Source organism: Cynocephalus volans, chromosome 10 (assembly GCF_027409185.1).
Source record: "Cynocephalus volans isolate mCynVol1 chromosome 10, mCynVol1.pri, whole genome shotgun sequence".
Classification (NCBI taxonomy): domain Eukaryota; kingdom Metazoa; phylum Chordata; class Mammalia; order Dermoptera; family Cynocephalidae; genus Cynocephalus; species Cynocephalus volans.
Genome location: NC_084469.1, coordinates 112,115,386 through 112,134,719, shown reverse-complemented (window position 1 = coordinate 112,134,719; position 19,334 = coordinate 112,115,386). Strand labels below are relative to the sequence as shown.

General features: G+C 59.1%; 3 protein-coding genes across 5 annotated transcripts in view; all 3 read left to right on the top strand.

Moving 5' to 3' along the window:
• Positions 1-468, top strand: part of TCF25 (transcription factor 25) — a 37,832-nt gene extending 37,364 nt beyond the window's left edge. For both annotated transcript variants that reach the window (XM_063109494.1, XM_063109493.1), the window contains exon 18: positions 183-468. In XM_063109494.1, the coding sequence (XP_062965564.1) occupies positions 183-341 (159 nt within the window). In that variant the 3' untranslated portion in view covers positions 342-468. The remainder of the gene's footprint in view (positions 1-182) is intronic.
• Positions 469-5,531: 5,063 nt separating this feature from the next.
• MC1R (melanocortin 1 receptor) lies at positions 5,532-6,488 on the top strand. Its single transcript, XM_063110084.1, has one exon. The coding sequence runs from the start codon at positions 5,532-5,534 to the stop codon at positions 6,486-6,488; it is 957 nt and encodes a 318-aa protein (XP_062966154.1).
• Positions 6,489-9,507: 3,019 nt separating this feature from the next.
• Positions 9,508-16,752, top strand: TUBB3 (tubulin beta 3 class III). 2 transcript variants are annotated; one of them, XM_063109282.1, is made up of 4 exons: positions 9,508-9,564; positions 14,022-14,130; positions 14,718-14,828; positions 15,677-16,752. In XM_063109282.1, exons 1-4 carry the CDS (start codon positions 9,508-9,510, stop codon positions 16,750-16,752), a joined length of 1,353 nt encoding a protein of 450 aa, XP_062965352.1. The 2 variants fall into 2 exon arrangements, with proteins under 2 accessions (XP_062965352.1, XP_062965353.1); XM_063109283.1 differs by lacking the exon at positions 14,022-14,130 and having other exon boundaries at positions 14,726-14,828.
• Positions 16,753-19,334: the final 2,582 nt, after the last annotated feature.

Genomic DNA, 19,334 nt, shown 5'->3' with positions numbered 1-19,334 from the left:
TGAGGTACCCATGGGGCGGCATGCCCGACAGGGGTTAGACTTGTGCACTTAGTCTCTGGAAGCTTTCTCTCCTCGACGGGGACGGGGTGTGGGCCACCCCAGCATTGCAGCCCACTCTCCCCCAGGCCCCGGAGCCCGAGACCCAGACAGATAGCCCTGCTCAGACGTGTCTCTTGCCGCAGGGGGAGAGGCCGGAGGAAGGAGTGGCCGGGGGTTTGAACCACAACCAGGGCCTGAACAGGCTGATGCTGGCCGTGCGGGACATGATGGCCAACTTCCACTTCAACGACTTGGAGGCCCCGCGCGAGGACAACCCTGAGGGGGAGGGGGAGTGGGACTGAGGTACCACAGTTGCTGCACCCCACACTGTGCAGTTGTGTTCCTGGTTCTGTCTGGTTGGAGTTGACCCGTTCCCTGAAGTAGAAATGCTGCCTCTTCAGTCTCTCCTATAAATGTTGATGGTTATGCTCTGCCGTGGCACGCTCTTTCCCACACACCAAGTCCACATTAGCATGTGGTTCCCTCTAGAAAGAGCCCCGTGCACCCCACACTCCCAGTGTTTGGGACACTGGGTAGAGAAGGGGCAGAAGGGTCCCCAAGGCAGGGTCTTGGGGCTGGACTGGGTCAGGGGCGCTGTGTCATGTCACCCTTCTGGGACACAGCCCGGTGCTTCCTGAGCAGCTGGGGTCAATGCTACACATGGTCTGTGCAATCTGACAAATGAGCCATGTTAGGAAACTTCGGGGTGGTGTCCAGAGGCAAAGGGAGACCCAACAAGCAGGTATGGAGAGAAAGTTGTCCTGGGCAGCTCTGGGGCAACATGGCAGGTTAGAGGGTCCTTGACCAGTGGGTGGACAGGGTGGACTCTGACCAAAATCCCCAGCCCAGGTGGGGAGCTCGTTGGCTGAGCAGTCCTGGCACGCCTGACTGACAACACACACTCCTCACGGCCCTGACCATTCACCCTGGGAGGCAGCAGACCCGGGGGCTGGTGGAGGCACTGCCCACATGCTTCAGGGCAGGGTCTTGTGAGGCTGTGAGGTAGCAAATGTGCTCCACTCTCCTGACCCACGTCCCAGGAAGCCCCTAGCCATGTTCAGTCACTAATGTGGAATCGTCTAATGTGGGGCTCAGTGAGGCCTGGGAGGGCCTCCTGTACAGCTGTTCCTGACAGGAGCTGGTGGAGAGGCCCCGGGGTCTCCTGACTGGGGGTTCCCAGCACGTACTGAGCAGGAGCCCAGGGTGTAGCCCCCTCAGTGTGGCCTGGAGGGCTCACTGCTTGGTGTTCACATGAGAGGCCACGTGCCCTTCTCAAACCTGGGCCTGAAGGTTGCAGCCCCAGTGTGGCTGGCTGATTCCAGGAGGGCTGCGTGAGGCCTGCCATACTCTCGCTGACTGGCAGGCTTGTGTGGAGCCATGGGCACCTCACAGCTCCCTCACCCAACTCTGTTCTTTGCCAACGTAACTGGATTTGGTGGAGTCCACATCCAGCTCAGGGAGTGAGTATGCTCGGGATTAATCCCAGGCTGTCCTAAATCCACATGTCCCCAACTTCTACAGTGAGGATGGCCCAAGATGAGCCTCAGCTCTTGTGATGGGGCATCTGCTGGGGGTCTTCTGAGAGAGGGTTTGTTTTCTAGAAGTGACAGGCAATCAAGAAGGGCTTGGCACCCTGCCATGTCCTTCCAGCAGCCTTAGATCTGTCCTGCTGGGGAGGTGATCTCTGCCTTCTGTGACCAGGAGTTGAACTCTGAAATGAGCCAGAGTCCTAAGGGTAGTGTAGCAGAGGTTGAGCCCAAGCCTTGAGGACGCTGCTCACTCACAGGCCAAGCCACTGATGCTCGAGCAATGCTGGTTGGATTTGTGTGGTTCCTTGTAGCTGCACACGTCTCTTAACGGCAGTGAGAGAAGAGGGCCAGGTCCTCACATCACATCTCAACATTGCTTTAAAGGCTTGGCCTGCCGGCAGTGTCGGGTCATGAATCCCAACTCCTCTCTGGACCCTGCTCAGCCCCAGCAGGAGGTTGAGGCATAGGTGAGCCTCCCGGATGCCTGTGGGCAGGATTGCCAGAGTCCTCAGTGCACGCACCACAGGTTGGGCACCCCACACCTCCAACCCCCAAGTTCAGAAGAAACTGAGGCCCTCGAACCAAGGCATCGTGACCAGTTCTGGGCCATGCCTTCCTGAGAAGCTGTGCCAGTGCCCACCGTGATGAGAGCCAAGGGCAGGTTCCCAGTGGCTCACAGCCCCAGAGTCCTGCAGAAGGAAGCTGGTCAGGCAGCAGCCCCCACCTCCCTGGGTGTGGCTGTGGCTGGAGGCGGGCAGCTCTCTGGACTCTACAATGAGAGGCTTTTCCCCACAAAGCTCATCGGCACAATGTGAGCTGCAGGCACACTGTGCCTGGCCCCACCCTGGTGAACAAGACCAGGAAAGCTCCAGTTCTCAGCCTCCTGGGGACTGCTGTACCTCAGACAGCGGCAGAAAGTGCTTGGCAGGAGACGGGATGCTGCTGCCCAAGGGAGGGGTGGTCTGCCATTGTTGCCCCACAAGTCCCAGTCATTTGTCACAGCTTCTTCAGGAGGGCTGAGCAATCAGAATTGAGATAAAATTAGCTGTAGGGTGATCTGAATCACAGCTAATTTCATCTTTCCCATTTCCCCCATGACCATAACGAATCAAAAAGTTGACTTTTTCCAACTCAGCTGTACCTCGGTTCCCTTCGCACAAAGCCCCCAGTGAGAACCAAGACAGTCACCCCATTTCCGACGCCTCCAGCTGGGTCTTACCAGGAAGAAGGTTGTGGTCACCTCAGCCAAAGGCTGCCCGATTCCCACGCCCTTTGAAGTCTCAGGCTGGGGGTGGGCAAGGGGGGTGGGGTTAACCACAGCCGTCTCAAAGGCCTCATTTATGGGTCTGGAAATATTAGCATCCTGAAGTGTGATGTCCCAGCAGGCTGGGCAGGAGCCACTCACTGGTTGGTGTCCCAGAGGTGAAAGGTGGTCTGCAGGTGCTGGGTCCTTCTTCAGGGGTATCTGCCTCCCCAGCCATGACTCTGCCTCCTGATCACCCGAGAGCCTTCACTCCCCTCTGGCAGTTCTCAGCCAGGAGCAGGAAGCGAGGGGGCAGAGGCCGAGGGGGTCCAAAAGCTCAGATGAGGGTGTGGAGTGTGTGGGTCCCGTCCTCCTTCAGGCTTCTGCCAGGAGACTTGGGGTGCGGCACATTCTCTCTCCCTCCTCTAAATGAGCAACACCTGAGGGCCAGGGGTTCATGAACTTCCAGAAACAGAAACAGGCCCACCAATCTGGAAAACGGTTTGACCAGGTCTCCCAAAGCTGAGAATATACTTCTGCTCGTGCAGTTCCACTGCGAGGTCCCTCCAGCAGAAGATGGCACCGGGATGTCACAGCAGCACTGTCTGCAGTAAGGAGAGACCAAAAGCTGCCTGGGTGCCCGGTGCAACCTGTTCACAGAGTGGACATTGGACACTGCACTGAGAGCGAGAGGGTTATGAGACCAGCAACAGGGAGGAATCTCAGCGTGGAGCAGGGGAGGATGCAAGCTGTGTGAGTCCACTCATGGCGGGTTCCAAAACAGGCCACATTCATCTGTGGTGGTAGAGGCCAGGACAGGGGCTGGCTGGGGAGGCAGGAGAGCCCAGGGTGCAGCCGCGCAGCAAAACACTGTGGACTGATCCAGGCGCTGCTTTTGTGGCTCTGTTCAGACTGGGGCATTCATTAACCTGCGTGCTTACCGTCTGTGCACTTTTATGTATATGGTACTCCAATAAAACATTTTTTAAAAGCAAAAACAACAGAAAGGGAGGAGGCTTGTAAATTGTAAGATGCAGATGTGAGGAGTGATTAGTATTCATTAGCGGCTGTCAGGTCTGCTCTCGCAGGTGTGGAGAGTGAGCGGTGAGGGCCACGTGGAGGTCAGCTGCAGTCGGGGGGTGGGGGGGTGGGGCTGGCTCCTGGCCCCACCTTAAGTCTCTGAACAAGCCACTTTTCCTCGTTTCCTTGTTTCCCGCACCTGTAAGTGCACAAATAATTCTATTCTCCCTCCACATTGTCCTTTAGAAGGTTGTGTCATCAGCATAGTCGTGGTCTTCGGCCAGGAGGGGCTGAAGCCCTAAGTGAGCCCAGCCAGATGCCCGCGGTGGGCACGGGCACCTCTGCCCCATTCCTGATGGGCCTTCAGTCCATGTCCTGACCACTGCAAGTGGCTGCAGTGGACCACGTGCAGCTGCAGTCCACAGAGACTGGAGGCAGGAAGTCTACCCTTGATGTGATTCTTTCCATGGCAGAAAAGGGGGTGCCGCCAGGGAAAGGCAGGCAGCTGCATTCAGGGTGTACCCATGAGGGTGAGCAAGAGCACAGTGTGACTGCGTGGTCCTGGTGGACATCACCAGGACACCCTCTGGCCAGTCAGCTCCCAGGAAGCAACAGCCACCCACCCCCCAGCATTGCAGCAGGGGGAGTCCCTGCTCCAGCTTGGGGAGTAGATCTTGAGGTCTACTAGACCATAAAGGCATAATCCCCTCCAGGGCTCATCCAAGTCCACCCAAGAAACGGTCACCCTCTGCCCTGGCCCCCACCTCACACCTCCAACAGTGTGCAGCTTCTGGAATGCCCACTCAGTTTCCGAGACTTTAATCATTGGAAAGTTCTCTCTAGTCCAGCCCCCAAATCTACCTTGAACTTCAACAGCTAGGTTGCTGCTGTGTGGGGTGGGGGGTGGAGGATGCTGCCTGCCCTTAGAGAGCTGTTGATGGGCTGGAGTGAGGGGTGGCAGCGGGGGGCTCAGTCAACAGCCATGATCCTGCCAAGCCTGAGCAGCACCAGGCAGGGTCTGGGGTCGGGGGTCAAGGAGAGCTTTGAGAAGGGGGTGATACTTGAGATGGGTCTGGAGGAAGGTTAGTTTCTAGATGGGCAAGCACAGGCAACCAGGCCAGGGGGAGGTAGGGCCAGACTGCAGGGGCTTTGAATGCACCAGAGCCTGGGGCCGGCTCTCGGAACCACCCGGGTGCTGCTCACGCCACCTGGCAGCAGGCCGGGTGCCGTGGGGCACTCATACATCCCGGCACACACCCATCATGTGGCTGTCCTCAGGAGGAGGGGCTCCAAGGACAACTTTAAAGATTCAGAGAAAGGCTCCATTCTTCCCAGGACCTCAGCCCACCCCAGCCCAGGGAGGCAGAGGCCGGGCTGAGTGGTCAGAGGCAGGTGACCGAAAGGCTAGGAGGAGGCGAGAGGTGTATATATGTCCCAGCCTGTGCAGCCTCCGTGAAGAGGCAGGGAGGGGGCTGAACACGGTTTGTTCACACCAGGAGGGAGACAGCCCAGAGCCAGGAAGTGTCTGGACTCCAGCTGGACCATACCTGGCCGACCTTCCTCCAGCCAGGGAGAGGGTGGGCGTGAGGGCTGATCTGAGTGAGGTAGGCATGCAGGACACTGAGCCTTCCCAGGGGCACCATGAGCTGAGCGGGATGCCTGGAAGGTAAGCTACCCCCTCCTGCTCCCGGGACGGGACTATGCCCCCTGTGCAGGGCCCCCAGAGGAGGCTGCTGGGCTCCCTCAACTCCACATCCATGGCCGCCCCCCACCTCGTGCTGGCCGCCAACCAGACGGGCCCCCAGTGCCTTGAGGTGTCCATCCCAGATGGGCTTTTCCTCAGCCTGGGGCTGGTGAGTTTGGTGGAGAATGTGCTAGTGGTGGCCGCCATCGCCAGGAACCGCAACCTGCACTCACCCATGTACTGCTTCATCTGTTGCCTGGCTGTGTCCGACCTGCTGGTGAGCATGAGCAATGTGCTGGAGACAGCTGTCATCCTGCTGCTGGAGGCAGGTGCCCTGGCTGCACAGGCCACCGTGGTGCAGTGGCTGGACAACGCCATGGACGTGCTTATCTGCGGCGCAATGGTGTCCAGCCTCTGCTTTCTGGGCACCATCGCTGTGGACCGCTACATCTCCATCTTCTACGCCCTGCGCTATCACAGCATCGTGACACTGCCCCGGGCACGGTGGGCCATCGTGGCCATCTGGGTGGTGAGCGTCCTCTCCAGCACCCTCTTCATCGCCTTCTACAGCCACACAGCTGTCCTGCTGTGCCTTGTCAGCTTCTTCCTGGTTATGCTGGCCCTCATGGCAGTTCTCTATGTCCACATGCTCACCCAGGCCTGCCAGCATGCCCAGGGCATTGCCCGGCTGCACAAGAGTCAGCGCCTGGCACACCAGGGCTTCGGCCTCAAGGGCACTGCCACACTCACTATCCTGCTGGGTGTTTTCTTCCTCTGCTGGGGCCCCTTCTTCCTGCACCTCACACTGCTTGTCCTGTGCCCCCAGCACCCCATCTGCAGCTGCGTCTTCAAGAACTTCAACCTCTTTCTTGCCCTCATCATCTGCAACTCCATTGTGGACCCCCTCATCTATGCTTTCCGCAGCCAGGAACTCCGCAAAACGCTCAAGGAGGTGCTTCTCTGCTCCTGGTGAGCAGGGAGGGTGGCTTCCAGTCTCAGGGTGCTGGGCTGGGGTCAGAGTGTGATACTGTATGGCTTGATTCCTGTGTGACCTTGGGCAGTCCTTTCCCTTCCTGGTCTCCATTTGCCAAAGAGGACAGACTCATGATCTCTGAAGGCATGGAAGCACAGACCTCTGGGATCAGGAGAGGATAAGTGCGAAACTCCGGGTGGGACTCCTCAGCAGTGTGGTGGGGAATGGGGAAGACTGGGGAGGTGGAGCCTCAGGCTCCTGAAGAGGCACTCTCTGCCCACCCCGGAGAGCTCCACCTCCACGCAATGACTGGGCAACACCCGTGCACGCCCGTCTTAGCTGCAAACTCTCAGGACTTGCCCTCATTGGCTGGGATGTGAAATCTCGGGGCTGGAAGAGCTTCGACAGACACTGAGGAGGAGTGCTGCTCTGGGAGGGCCTCTGGAGAAGGGCCTTTGTGACCAGAAAGACCCAGCTACAGCCAAGCAGTGGCAGTTTCAGGAAGAAGTGAGCTCCCTGCCTCCAGCAGAGAGATGGGAATTACAGGATCCCCATGAGAGGGGCGGGGCCGATCCCTCCCAAGGGCCAGTTCTAAGGCTCAGTGGTGACTAGAAAGCTGGGTTCTCAGCAGTTCTGTCTGCACCACACTCACCCCAGGCAGACGGCTCTGGCAAATGCCTGCTCTAGCCACAGTAGAGGTTGTTAGTCTGAATCAGTGAGTAGTGCCTGGGGCTCGGGGCTCAGAGCTTGGAAATGGTCTGGTACTAAATGCTGAGCTCGGGGCTCAGAGCTTGGAAATGGTCTGGTACTAAATGCTGAGCTCGGGCACAGCCTCAGTGCCATCCACCCGGGTCCGTTCCAGAAGCTGCTTGAAGTTTGAGGGTGGAGGAGTGGGAGAGGGGAAAGAGGGCAAGGGTGGGAGCCATGGGGTGGGGGATGGGCATCCCAGAAACCATGGTTGGTGAGGAAACCACAGCCCTAAGAGACCTCAGTGACCATGCAGAGAGTGTGGAGACCTCAGTGGGCCACTCTAACCTTGCTCCTTGGCTTTCTCTCTGTGGTTACAAACCCCAGCCCAGAGCAAGGAGAACAGGCTTAGCAGCCGACCCCATCACTTCCATGGTGACGGGACTGACACCTCCCAGGCTGCCTTCAGCCCAACCACGCACTGCACCTCCAAATCCCAGCCCCTCGTATGACCCACATTACTGCAATGTGACACACTGTGAATGGGACCATCCTTGCCTGCTCAAGGTGGGATGAGGGTCCTGTGGTACAGGGTGGGCGTGGGGCTGGGACCTGCTCTCTGCCCTTCTGGGAGAGGGGGTCAGTGCTCAGCCAGCCCTGGGAAGTATATGAGGCAAGGCCTCTGAGGACGGAGTGCTGGGCAGTAGTGGAGCCCTGCCCCACACCTCCCCTCCCCTTAACTCGGGCTTATCACTGAGGGGCCCACTTTGCTTTCCTCCACCAACACAGAGACAGGCTCCGTGGAGGGAGGATGGCATACTGGCCAACTCAGAGGCAAGTCTAGTCCCAGTAAGCAGCCCCCTAGCCAGACCCCACCCATGCCGTCAGCTCCAGCCCTGGCTGCTGGCCTCAGGGCTGAGAGCTGGTTCCCGGCAGGGCCAGCCTTTGCTGGGAGACAGGACAGTGAGTCAGCCTTGAGCCTTGGCACCAGAGCCCTCTGGGGACAGAAGGGGAGCCAGCTTGGTCTGACGCCATCCCGGCAGGGAGGCTGTCTTGCTCTGCAGAAGGCTGCAAAGCGTCTTTCCTTGCTTAGACAAGGAGGCACAGCCCCATTCTTAGCCAGGACCCCTCGAACAGGGACAGGGAGGGGCCCCAGGCAGCTGGAAACCAACCACAGAAAGCTACATTACGGACACATTGTGAGGGAGGGGCGGTCAAGAACAAAAGACCCATTTCTAGACTCGCCAAACTGGGAGCTTCCCTTGAGAGAACAGAGACGCGTAGGCGGCCACACCACACACACACTCCTGTGCACTCACACACTCCTGTGCGCACACACCGAACACGGGCATCTCCGGCTTGCTCTCAGCGGCTCGTCTTGTGGAATAAATGCAGATTGCTTGTGTCATGCACTCTGGCGCTGAGACCCTTCCTAAAGGATTTTTGTTACTGAAGTATCAGAAGGACCTTATTATGAGGCGGTGTCCCTGTAACGTCTGACCCCAGGAGATATTAAATCAGTGGCTTGTCTATGTATAATCGCACATCCATTCTATTCTCTCCCTCTCTTCTTTTCGGACCTGTGTGTTCTTTCCCAGTTGTTCCCCAAGAGGCCCCTCTGTACAGTCTACCCATATAAGTCCGCCTTATTGTCCTCACTTGCTGGCCCTTGCCTGGCTTGTGTATCCTTATGACATTCCTGACGCGGACATTCGTGGAACATCCTCACAGCCAAGGTTCATTTGGATCCTCAGAACAGCCCCTTGGGGGTGGCGGAGGTCGGCACCCTCCACTGCTGAGGACAGTGACACCAGGCTTGACTCCTAACCTCCCGCCACCCTTCTGTGCCCACAGCCCTTCCGACTCACGCTTCTGAGCCTGCCTGAAGCTTTCTTCTCAGTGGGTGCAGGACCTGCTCCAGCTTTTTCCTGCCTCCCCCACCCCAAGGGATCCAGCAAAGCTCAGAGTACGTTGTCTGCCGGGAAGGTGGGGGCTGGTCCCCAAACGGATGGGGGAAGAAAGACCCGCTCACAAAGCGGCAGGGTGGGGCCGCCGGGGTGGGGGTGGGGAGGCCCGGGGGGGCCCATTGTCCTCCCCGGAGCCCGCCGCCCCGCTCCGAACGCGCCGCCCCGGACCCCGCCCGGCCCGCATGGCGCGCGGGGCCGTGGTGCCGCAGCCGGTGTCGCATGCTGCGGCGGCGCCCGCGATTGGCCGCGCGCTGACGCGGGCCGGGCGCGGCGGGCGGGGCGCGGCTATAAGAGCGGACGGCGGGGGCCGCGGACCCTCCGCAGCCAGCCCGGCCCCGCGTCCCGCAGCCGTCGCAGCCGCAGGCATGAGGGAGATCGTGCACATCCAGGCCGGCCAGTGCGGCAACCAGATCGGGGCCAAGGTGAGGCCGCGCGCCGCGCCCCGGAGCGGGGACGCCGGGGTCCCCGCCGTGCGACTCTCCTCTGCCCCCGCCCAGTGGCCTCGGGCCGTCGGGGCGCGGCTCCCCGCGCACCTCCATCCGCGTCCGCGCCCGCTCCCTGCTCCGCGGGCCGCAGCAGGGGCTGCTGGGGGCGCTGTCCGGGCGTCGCCCTCTTCTTTGGGGCCGCAACTCAGCCTTGAGCGAGATGGGTGGAATGGGCAGGTTTGGGTAGGGCTCTCCCCCAAAGCCATAGTGATTCCCTCTGCCCAGACCCCCGCTGAAGGAACAGGATGTCCTGCAAGCGGCCAGAGCCGCCCTCCTGTCCCCAACCTCGTTCTGACAACCCTCAGCGTCCTAGCCCCACCCTATTCCTTTGTTGGAGGGGTTGGGCCTGGACTCGGGGTGACCTTGGTCTGGGACCAGACTCTCTCTTAGTGCAGCCCCGTCTGGGCAAGCCCCCATGCCCCGCGGGGCTGGGCCGCGCCCACCCAGGGCCACCAGGCTGGAGACTGGATGTGGAACAAAGCGCGCTCTGGGTGTGGAGGGCTGTGCCATGCTCCGCCCCTCCATTGTGGTCCCACCTCACAGACGTGGGGGCCGAGGCAGGAAGGGGTTCTGGGGAAGCCACCGCGCAGGGAGCCTCAGGAGGTGACCTAATCCCCACTCGAACTCATAAGGCAGGTGTCCTGTCGCCAAGTCCCGGGAGGCTGTCCCTTGCTCAAGGTCATACAGCAAGTATAAGACAGAGCTGGGTGCCCACTCTCAGTCCGCTGCAGGCAACCAACCTGGGGCTCAGGCAGGGTGGGTGGAGCCTACTGTCAGAATGGTCTTTCAGAACAATATGGGGGTGTGGGGTGGCTTTGTCAGGACCACGGCCAGAGATCCAGCTCTAGGGATGATGCAAAGCTGGTTCCCTGAAAGAGGCGATGGAGGAGACAGGTCCTGGAGGGGAAGGGGCCAGGGAAAGTCTTCCTCTGGAGGCTGTTGCCATGGAAACCAGGCAGGAACAAAAAGCTAATTACCATGGGGTTGGGGCAGCCACGTGGCTGACATGTAAATTGCAAGTTTGGCTCTAGAGTGGAGGCACCTCTGATGGTGGGAAGGGGGACAGTAGGGGGGAGACTCCCTAATCACCCGAGGACACAGCTGTGCCTGCCCAAGGAGGGGGCTGGGGGAGGGGAGGCCTGAGGGACAGTGGCCTCAAATCAAGTCGGGATTCCTGGGGCAGTGGCTGACAGCTGCCCTAGCCTGACGGGAGGGGCTGAGGGCTCATTAATGTGGCCACAGGGACCAGGCCTGCCCTGAACATCTGCTACCGGGAGGGTCAGGGGTCATGGGGAAGGGAGAGAGGGTGGGCAGCCCTGAGGCCGGCCCGGTGACGCTCCTCCTCCTGTGGCTGGGAGGGCCCAGCGCCGCAATCCCACAAGGGCCTAGAAGAGGGGTCCACACCCCGGGCTCCTGCTGAGGCTCCGTGGGCGGTGTGGCAGGGGCTGCTCCTGAGTGCTGTACTGCGTCCGTGGCTGAGATTCGTTCTGCTTCTCAGAACTGTGGCCTTTAGGTTTTCCCATGACTTTTTATTCCTTTCGAGTTGTTTTTATTAATTTATGTTTGTTTTTAGAAATTAATATATGATTCCTTTTAACCGTGCAAACGACAGAGAGGCAGATTTTGGGGTGGGGGAGGAGTTTCTCCCTCTTCGCTGCTCCCCGCTGCGGTTCCCGGTGTGAAGCAGGTCACCTTTATCTGTCCAGCCCCGTGGCCTGGAAGGTCTCCAGAGACCGGACTCGAAGCCCCCGGGCCGGGCCCTGTGCGGGGCTGGTCTGCTCAGCACCGGCCCGCACGGACAGGAAGCCTCTCGTTTCCACTCCCATCGCGGGTTGTGCGGGCGCCGGTGTGGGCTGCGGGGGCAGGAGGGTTTCCCCGTCCGTCCCCAGCAGCAGCGCTGGAGGCCCCTGGGCGGTGCCTGGCTCGGCACAAAGGGCGCAGCCGCTCCGGGGAGTGGCCTGGCCGGGGCGGGAGCGAGCAGCGTGGTAGCGATAATGACTCACGACAGAACCGCTGTGCCATCGCCTCGCGAGGACCCGGTGAGACGGGGTGTCACCTCCCCCAGGCCGGGAAAACCCGGAGCTCCGGGCAGTTCGTCACCTGCCTGAGAGCACACGGGGAGGGCAGGGGGGCTGGAGTCTCGGTCCCTGTGGATGCGTCGGGACGGGCAGCACTCACGACCCCCAACGGCAGGAGCACATGGTCCCCAGGAGAGGGGGATCCTCCGCCCCTAGAGGGGCAGGGCCGTCCCGGAGGCTCCCGGAAGGAGCCTTTGTCTGCGCCCCGCGGCGGCCGAGGAGCCCCCGGGCCGCGCCCGCCTCTCGGCCGCGGGGCGGGGCCTCCGGGGGCGGGGCCGCGAGGCGGGGCCCGTGGCAGCCAATGGGCGAGGGCTTCCTGGTGCCCCCCCCTTCCCCCGTCGCGCGGATTTCGGCCCCGCCCCGGCGCCTCCCGGCGGGTCCCGGTGAGGCTGTGAGCGCGGCGGGAAAAGGCGGCGGGGTCCTGGGGCTAACCCGTCCCGAGCCCCGCAGCCCCGCTCCGTGGCCCCGCGTCCGGCTTGGCTGCGGCTCTCTCTCCGCCCGGCTGCTCCAGAGCCCCGAGGGCGGAGCCAGAGGGTCAGCACCGCGGACAGCGCCCGGTGCCCCGGCCCGCGCGAGGCGGAGCCGCGGGTCCCGCAGGAGGCGGTCGGGAGCCCCGAGGTCCGCGCGCCGCCGGCAGGTTTGTTTCCAGTCGTTTCATTGAGCGTACCGTGTATATGGTTTTCAACCACATGAAGCTACCGTCTGCTGGATGCTCTTATGTCTGGCTCGTGCCCATCAGGTGACGTGGGTACCGTGACAATGACCGTGTTGCGGACGAGAACTCTGAGGCCTAGAGAGGGGGTCGTGGCTCACCGTCTTAGGGACGACAACATGCACAAAAGGGGAAAGAAATCCAGCCCCCACCCTCGCTGAGAGATGAACTCCTGTGCGCTTTATAATAATTACACTGTTCATACTCTTCAAGTGTTTTTTAAAAATGATTTTTAACTAATCTTTCTTGAAAGGGTAATGTGCACATGACAAAATTCCAACAGTACCAAAGTGGATACAGTGAAAAGAAGTCTCTGTCTCCCACCCGGGACCACATCCACAGGTGCAGCCTTCTGTGTGTCTGTCGGAGACGTCCGTGTATACGCAGGTGCAGGCCAGCAGTTTTCTAACCTGTTTTTTCCATTGAGCAATCTTTTCTCCAGCACATGACTCGCAAGAAGAGGCCCCTGTTTTTCGAGGCCTTCATTGCATTACATCATCTGAAAGTCACTCCAGCCCTGAGGAATGAAGGGGAGGGACTTCAGGAGAGTCCAGGCAGCCCTGGAAGCCACACAAACTGTGACCAATTGGCAGACACTGTGCTCAGGATGCAGCTGGCTTAGTCAAAGAAGTGTCCCTGGGATGGGGGCAGAACTTTTCTGTGGGCCTTGCTTTCACAGGGGTGTGTGTGTGCATATGTCTGTTCTGCTAATTACACATTGTACCATCTGCCACATGCCATGTATATGCTTTGCACAGACTAATTAACTTTATTCTCACAAAGATCTGTTATTATGGGGCCCGTTGTGCAGATGAGGACACTGAGGCACAGAGCATCCTTGGGAAGGATGGGGCTGGACTGTGAAACTATATGGCCCAACCCCGGAGCCCAGGCCCTGTTCTGCTGAAGTTGAGGGACAGAGTTTGAGGAGCACTTCGGGCTTCTGCCCCAGAATCTGGCAGCCTGAGCTCTGGGAGCTGCTCCCTCTGCAGGCCCAGTGGGGATGCTTGACAGGACACTCGCAGGAATCCTATACTTCCTGATAGCTGAGGTCAGCCATGTGTCAGACGCTGCTGGAGCTGTCCCTGGACATGATTTGCTTGCACACTGAGGGGCATATAACATGCCCAAAACATGATCCCAAACTCTGGGCCTCTGAGCCCTGCTCTGCCACCTACTGCAGGTAGCTCTCTACCTTCTCTGTGCCTCAATTTCCTTGTCTGAAAAGAAGGAATAATAAAAACTACCCTTTGAGGTGTGTATTACTAGTCACCCTTCACCGAGGAGCCCACTGGCCACAAGGTCCCTCGCTGGCAAGGGCAGAGCTGGACCTGGAAACCCTGGTCTGTATTGGTCGAGTCCTGAACTGTCCTGGGCCCTGGTCAGCCTGGACATCTGGATGGTGTATGTGCATATTTATTGCAACAATTTTCTGACAGAGGACAGGGCATGGAGCTGTTTTCTAAAGTCCCTCAATGGGGCTAGTGGAGACCTTGGGTGTAAGGCCCTAATTTTATACTGAGGATGATAAGGCCTCAAGAGGGAAAGGGCCTGACTGAGGGTTACCCCGTGTACTGAATCCTCCTTTCCCACCTTCTCTGCAGTTCTGGGAAGTCATCAGTGACGAGCATGGTATAGACCCCAGTGGCAACTACGTGGGGGACTCAGACCTGCAGCTGGAGCGTATCAGTGTCTACTACAATGAGGCCTCCTGTGAGCACCTGCCCCAGCCCCCCACCCAGGACCCTGGGGAGAGCAGGAGGGCACTTTGGTTGGCTGGGTCCTAGCATCTGCCCTTCCACTGGTTGGCCGAGTGGCCAGCAGGCTTCTGGAGATTGGGCATCCATACCCACAGAATAAGGGCAATGAGACATAGTAACCATCACCACAAAGGGAGATTCACATGCATTTAATGATCATGCGGGCATGTGCACAGGCCTGGGGAGAATGCCAAGGGGAGGTCCAGAGCAGGGGCCACTGGAGGGCTTGGTCAGGAGCTATTTGGCAACTGGTATAAAATGATTTCCATAACAACTAATATTAATGTTGCCACATGGACATGTTATTTGATCCTCTCTGTCCCGAGTGTTGACTGTACCCACGTTTTACACATTTTGTTAGGCTTAAGGGTGAAGTGAGGTTCTCGAGCTCACCTTTGGTCCCAGGCTCTTTGACTCCAGAGTCCGAGCTCTCAGGGTGAGAGCGGGAGGCTAGCAGGCCAGGGACAGGATTTAGAAGGACGAAGGGAGGAGCCCCTGACTCTCCATAATCCAAATCACCCAGCCCCTTTATCTCCTCAGCTCACAAGTATGTGCCTCGGGCCATCCTGGTGGACCTGGAGCCTGGGACCATGGACAGCGTCCGGTCTGGGGCCTTTGGGCATCTCTTCAGGCCTGACAACTTCATCTTTGGTAAGTTTCTCCTGCTCCAAGTTCTGATGGCTGAGCCCACAACAGGCAAACACAGGTCAACGGATGGTGGTAGGTGTCAGAAAGAAAGGACAGATCAGCCCCTTACCATGGTCTTGCAGGGTGAGAACTAATCTCTCCATTTTACAATTGGGCATTGGAGGCCCAGAGAAAGGATTCTGTATAGGAAACAGAAACCATTCATGTGTCTCTAGCAGAAGGAGGTGTAAAACAGAAATGAGCACACAGAATTGTTACAGGGCTGGTGGGACACAGGTAGGGGCCTCTGGAGGACTCTGGAGTTCATGAGCATGTAGCCTGGCTGCAACTGAGAGGTCAGGATGTTCTAGTGCCTGTGGGCGGTGGAACAGCCCTGGATGCTTGCACAGAAACAGGAGGAGTGGCTTGCCTCACCTGTGCCTTCCGGACACCAGCACATCTGACAGATTGATGCCAATTCTCATCAAGCCCCAAGCTGTCAGAGATTCTGGGTTGTAGTTTAATCTTCCAGCATGGCCAGTCAGAGGGCAGGGCTAATCAACTCACCCAGGATCCTCTCGGGAGAGAAAGAAAGGCTCTGGTCTGACTCCAGGTTCTCCATTTCCTGTTCAGAACCCTTAACACTGGGCACTACACAGCTGGGGTCCCCAACACTCACCAGCATTGCCTCAGGGGAGACCATGCCGGGGCGTGAGAAACTGTGCTCAGTGACAGCAGAGACAGCAGCGGCACAGGCCTCCATACTTGCCCTCTGGCCTGTTCAGGCAGGTGCTGGAGGTCTGTACTATGGAGCCCCTGACCCTGGTCTGTCTCTTCCTCCTCTTCTCTCCTCACCCGCCACCCTGCCACAGGTCAGAGTGGGGCTGGCAACAACTGGGCCAAGGGCCACTACACGGAGGGCGCAGAGCTGGTGGACTCAGTCCTGGACGTCGTGCGGAAGGAGTGTGAGAACTGCGACTGCCTGCAGGGCTTCCAGCTGACGCACTCGCTGGGCGGTGGCACGGGCTCGGGCATGGGCACGCTGCTTATCAGCAAGGTGCGTGAGGAATACCCCGACCGCATCATGAACACCTTCAGTGTGGTGCCCTCACCCAAGGTGTCAGACACGGTGGTGGAGCCCTACAACGCCACACTGTCCATCCACCAGCTGGTGGAGAACACGGACGAGACCTACTGCATTGACAACGAGGCCCTGTACGACATCTGCTTCCGCACCCTCAAGCTGGCCACACCCACCTACGGGGACCTCAACCACCTGGTGTCGGCCACCATGAGTGGGGTGACCACCTCCCTGCGCTTCCCGGGCCAGCTGAATGCTGACCTGCGCAAGCTGGCCGTGAACATGGTACCCTTCCCGCGCCTGCACTTCTTCATGCCTGGCTTCGCGCCACTCACGGCCCGCGGCAGCCAGCAGTACCGCGCGCTCACGGTCCCCGAGCTCACCCAGCAGATGTTTGACGCCAAGAACATGATGGCCGCCTGCGACCCCCGCCACGGCCGCTACCTGACTGTGGCCACTGTCTTCCGAGGCCGCATGTCCATGAAGGAGGTGGACGAGCAGATGCTGGCCATCCAGAGCAAGAACAGCAGCTACTTCGTGGAGTGGATCCCCAACAACGTCAAGGTGGCCGTGTGCGACATCCCGCCACGCGGCCTCAAGATGTCCTCCACCTTCATCGGCAACAGCACGGCCATCCAGGAGCTGTTCAAGCGCATCTCGGAGCAGTTCACGGCCATGTTCCGGCGCAAGGCCTTCCTGCACTGGTACACGGGCGAGGGCATGGATGAGATGGAGTTCACTGAGGCCGAGAGCAACATGAATGACCTGGTGTCCGAGTACCAGCAGTATCAGGACGCCACGGCCGAGGAGGAGGGCGAGATGTACGAAGACGATGAGGAGGAATCAGAGGCCCAGGGCCCCAAGTGAAGCCACTCGCAGCTGGAGTACGGGGCCAGGCAGCTGCCAAGGCCAAGACAGCAGCGTCTCCCCCAGAGCCACCCAGCTGCTGACATCGCCCCCAGCTCTGCTACCCATCAGCTTGTCTCGACATCCTAAGGTTCCCAAGTTATTGTCCTCCAGTATTTACAGTTAGGTCCCCACCCCTCGTGAGTCCGCAGGACTCTGTCTTCCCCACCACAGGCCATCTCCAGTTTTGTGTTTCTTGTCTGTCTCTTTGTTTTATTGTGGTTCCAGGTCTGATGTTTTATGGTTTGTTTTGTTTTTTTACTGATTTGTGTTTATATTTTGGGGGATACTTAATAAATCTGTTGCTGTCAGATACCCCTGCCTGGTGCTGGAGATGTTTTCATTCTGGAAATTTGGGTCCAGAGAGGTGAGGGGCAGACAAGGAGACCTGGGTGGGGGCTGAACCTGAAAGTGCCTCAAGGCCCAGCCCCTGCAGAGCTCCAGGAAGTGGGGGAGGGGCCTGGAGAAGGAACTGGCCTCATCCCAGAGCCCCCAGCACAGCTCTCCTGTGATTTAGGAACAATCCATGCTCATCCCACAAGCTGACACATTCTAGAACTTTCTTCTGGTTCAGCAGGAGCTGAAATTTACAGGCAGGCAGCCCTTGTCATGGCAGAAACTGACATCAGGCCTGAAGCCCGAGACCTGATCTAGGGAGAGAGGGAAGGGAGCTGAGCATTCCCTGGGAATATGTGGGTGTGTGGGGAGAGTCAGGGCTTGGGCTCTGGGAAGGGGCTGGTTGGGTAAGACGTGGTGCCTGGACCCAGGCCCAGGCCCACAGTGTTGGCTCTATGCTCCCCTGGTGGTCATTTCCTGCAGTCACAGGACGCACAGTGTCCAGCTGCACTGGCACCTGGAAGGGGCATTGCCACAGGAGACACCCCTACAGGGAAAGAGGCTGACTGCCCGGGCGCGCACAGCAAGTGTTCAGAGCTGGGTGGGGGCCCAGACTCCTCTTCACCCAGTCCCCCTGCTGCCCATCCCTCAAAGCCAAGGGCACCATAAAGCCTAAATCCCCCCAGCCTCTTGGCAACAACATGAAAGTGGCCTCTAAGCAGGCGTGGCTCCTTCTCACACCATCCTTCACTGTGGCTGTACAAGCACAGGAAGAGAGGTTGGGGGACTGCTGGCAGTCTCAGGAACTGAAGCCCCAAAGGGCCACACATCCTGAACCCTGGCCCCGACCCACACACCCAGCATGGATGGGCATGTGGACCACTGGGACTGTCTCGTCTGTTAGCCATTGCTGTGTAACAAACCACCCCAAGACTTAGTGACCTGAAACAGCAATTTATTATTTCTCTTGATTCTATAACCAGATGATTCTTTGGCTTCATGGTGTTGGCTGGCATAACTGCAAGGTCTAAAGCCTCACTCTTGGGACCAGCATTCACAGGTGCTAGCTGGGGATGGTCAGTCTCTGTTCTCCACCACAAGGCCTATCCCTGTGACTGCCCAGTTTTCCCCACAGCATGGTGCTCTCAGGGTGGGCCAGCTTCTTACATGGCAACTGGCCTTCCTGGCCAGGAACAGGCCCAGAACCCCTGTGCTGCATTCAACCGGTTAGAGCAAGTCCCAGGCCTAGCCCAGACATGCAAGCGTGTGAACCTGGGAGATGTGGTTTGTGAGAGGCTACCAAACACAGTCCGCCACACACCTCGAACTTCACGTCCTCTCCTCTAGTCCTGCCTCCCCAGAGCAGCGAGGCCAGCTCTATCTGTCCAGATGCTCAGGCCAAGCAGCTTGAAGCCGTCCTCGACTCTTGTTTCTCCCACCCACAGCTGCTCCATCAGCAGATCTGGCTGTCTCTTCCTCCAGAATATGTCCCCGTCCTCTCCTGTCTGGTCCACGCGGTCACCTCTCACTAGGCTCCCTGCTCCTGCCTGGCTCCTCAGTCCCTTCCTCACATGGCAGCCAGAGGATTCTGTGAACACAGTCAGCACTCAGGCCCCCACTCACACCCTGACCGGCCCCTCCCCTGGAGCGATGGAGCCCCATGGCGGCTACAGCATCTGCCCTCGGCCTCACCGGCCTCACCCCCACCTCTCTCCCTCTTGTTGACTCTGTTCCCTTCTTACCACTTACCTTGATGTTCCTCGAACACTTACGCCAGTGCCCACCTCAGGGCCTTTGCACAGGGTCTTCCCTCTGCCTGAAACATCCCCCACCCCAGATATCTCACGGCTCCTTCAGTTCTGTACTCAAATATCACAGGACATTTCCTGACCCACCCTTTAACCTGGCTCCTCTCCTCTGCACGCATGACCCTTCTCCAAGTCTACTTTCTACGCAGCACTGACCACCTACATCAGTCAGGGGCCTACCAGGAAAGAGGCTGCCCCCTGGGGGAGGGAGCGTGGGCAGGCCCCAGTCAAGGAGTACTGAAGGTAGAGGGGTCAGGGAGCAGGATTACCAGGCCCTGCCGACAGCTGGAGCCACAGGACAGACAGGCCCAACAGGAGCTGTGGCTTCTCACAGGGAGGGCTCCACTGCCAAGCCCCAGGCCGGCTCAGAGGGTGCCAGCGCCTGGGCACTACCCTGCC

Excerpts from the sequence above, each read along its gene's own strand:
- TUBB3 (XM_063109282.1), top strand. The coding sequence starts at position 9,508 with ATGAGGGAGATCGTGCACATCCAGGCCGGCCAGTGCGGCAACCAGATC. Across the intron at positions 14,131-14,717 it reads CTACTACAATGAGGCCTCCT|CTCACAAGTATGTGCCTCGG; the intron begins GTGAGCACCTGC and ends TTATCTCCTCAG. Across the intron at positions 14,829-15,676 it reads GCCTGACAACTTCATCTTTG|GTCAGAGTGGGGCTGGCAAC; the intron begins GTAAGTTTCTCC and ends ACCCTGCCACAG.
- MC1R (XM_063110084.1), top strand. The coding sequence starts at position 5,532 with ATGCCCCCTGTGCAGGGCCCCCAGAGGAGGCTGCTGGGCTCCCTCAAC.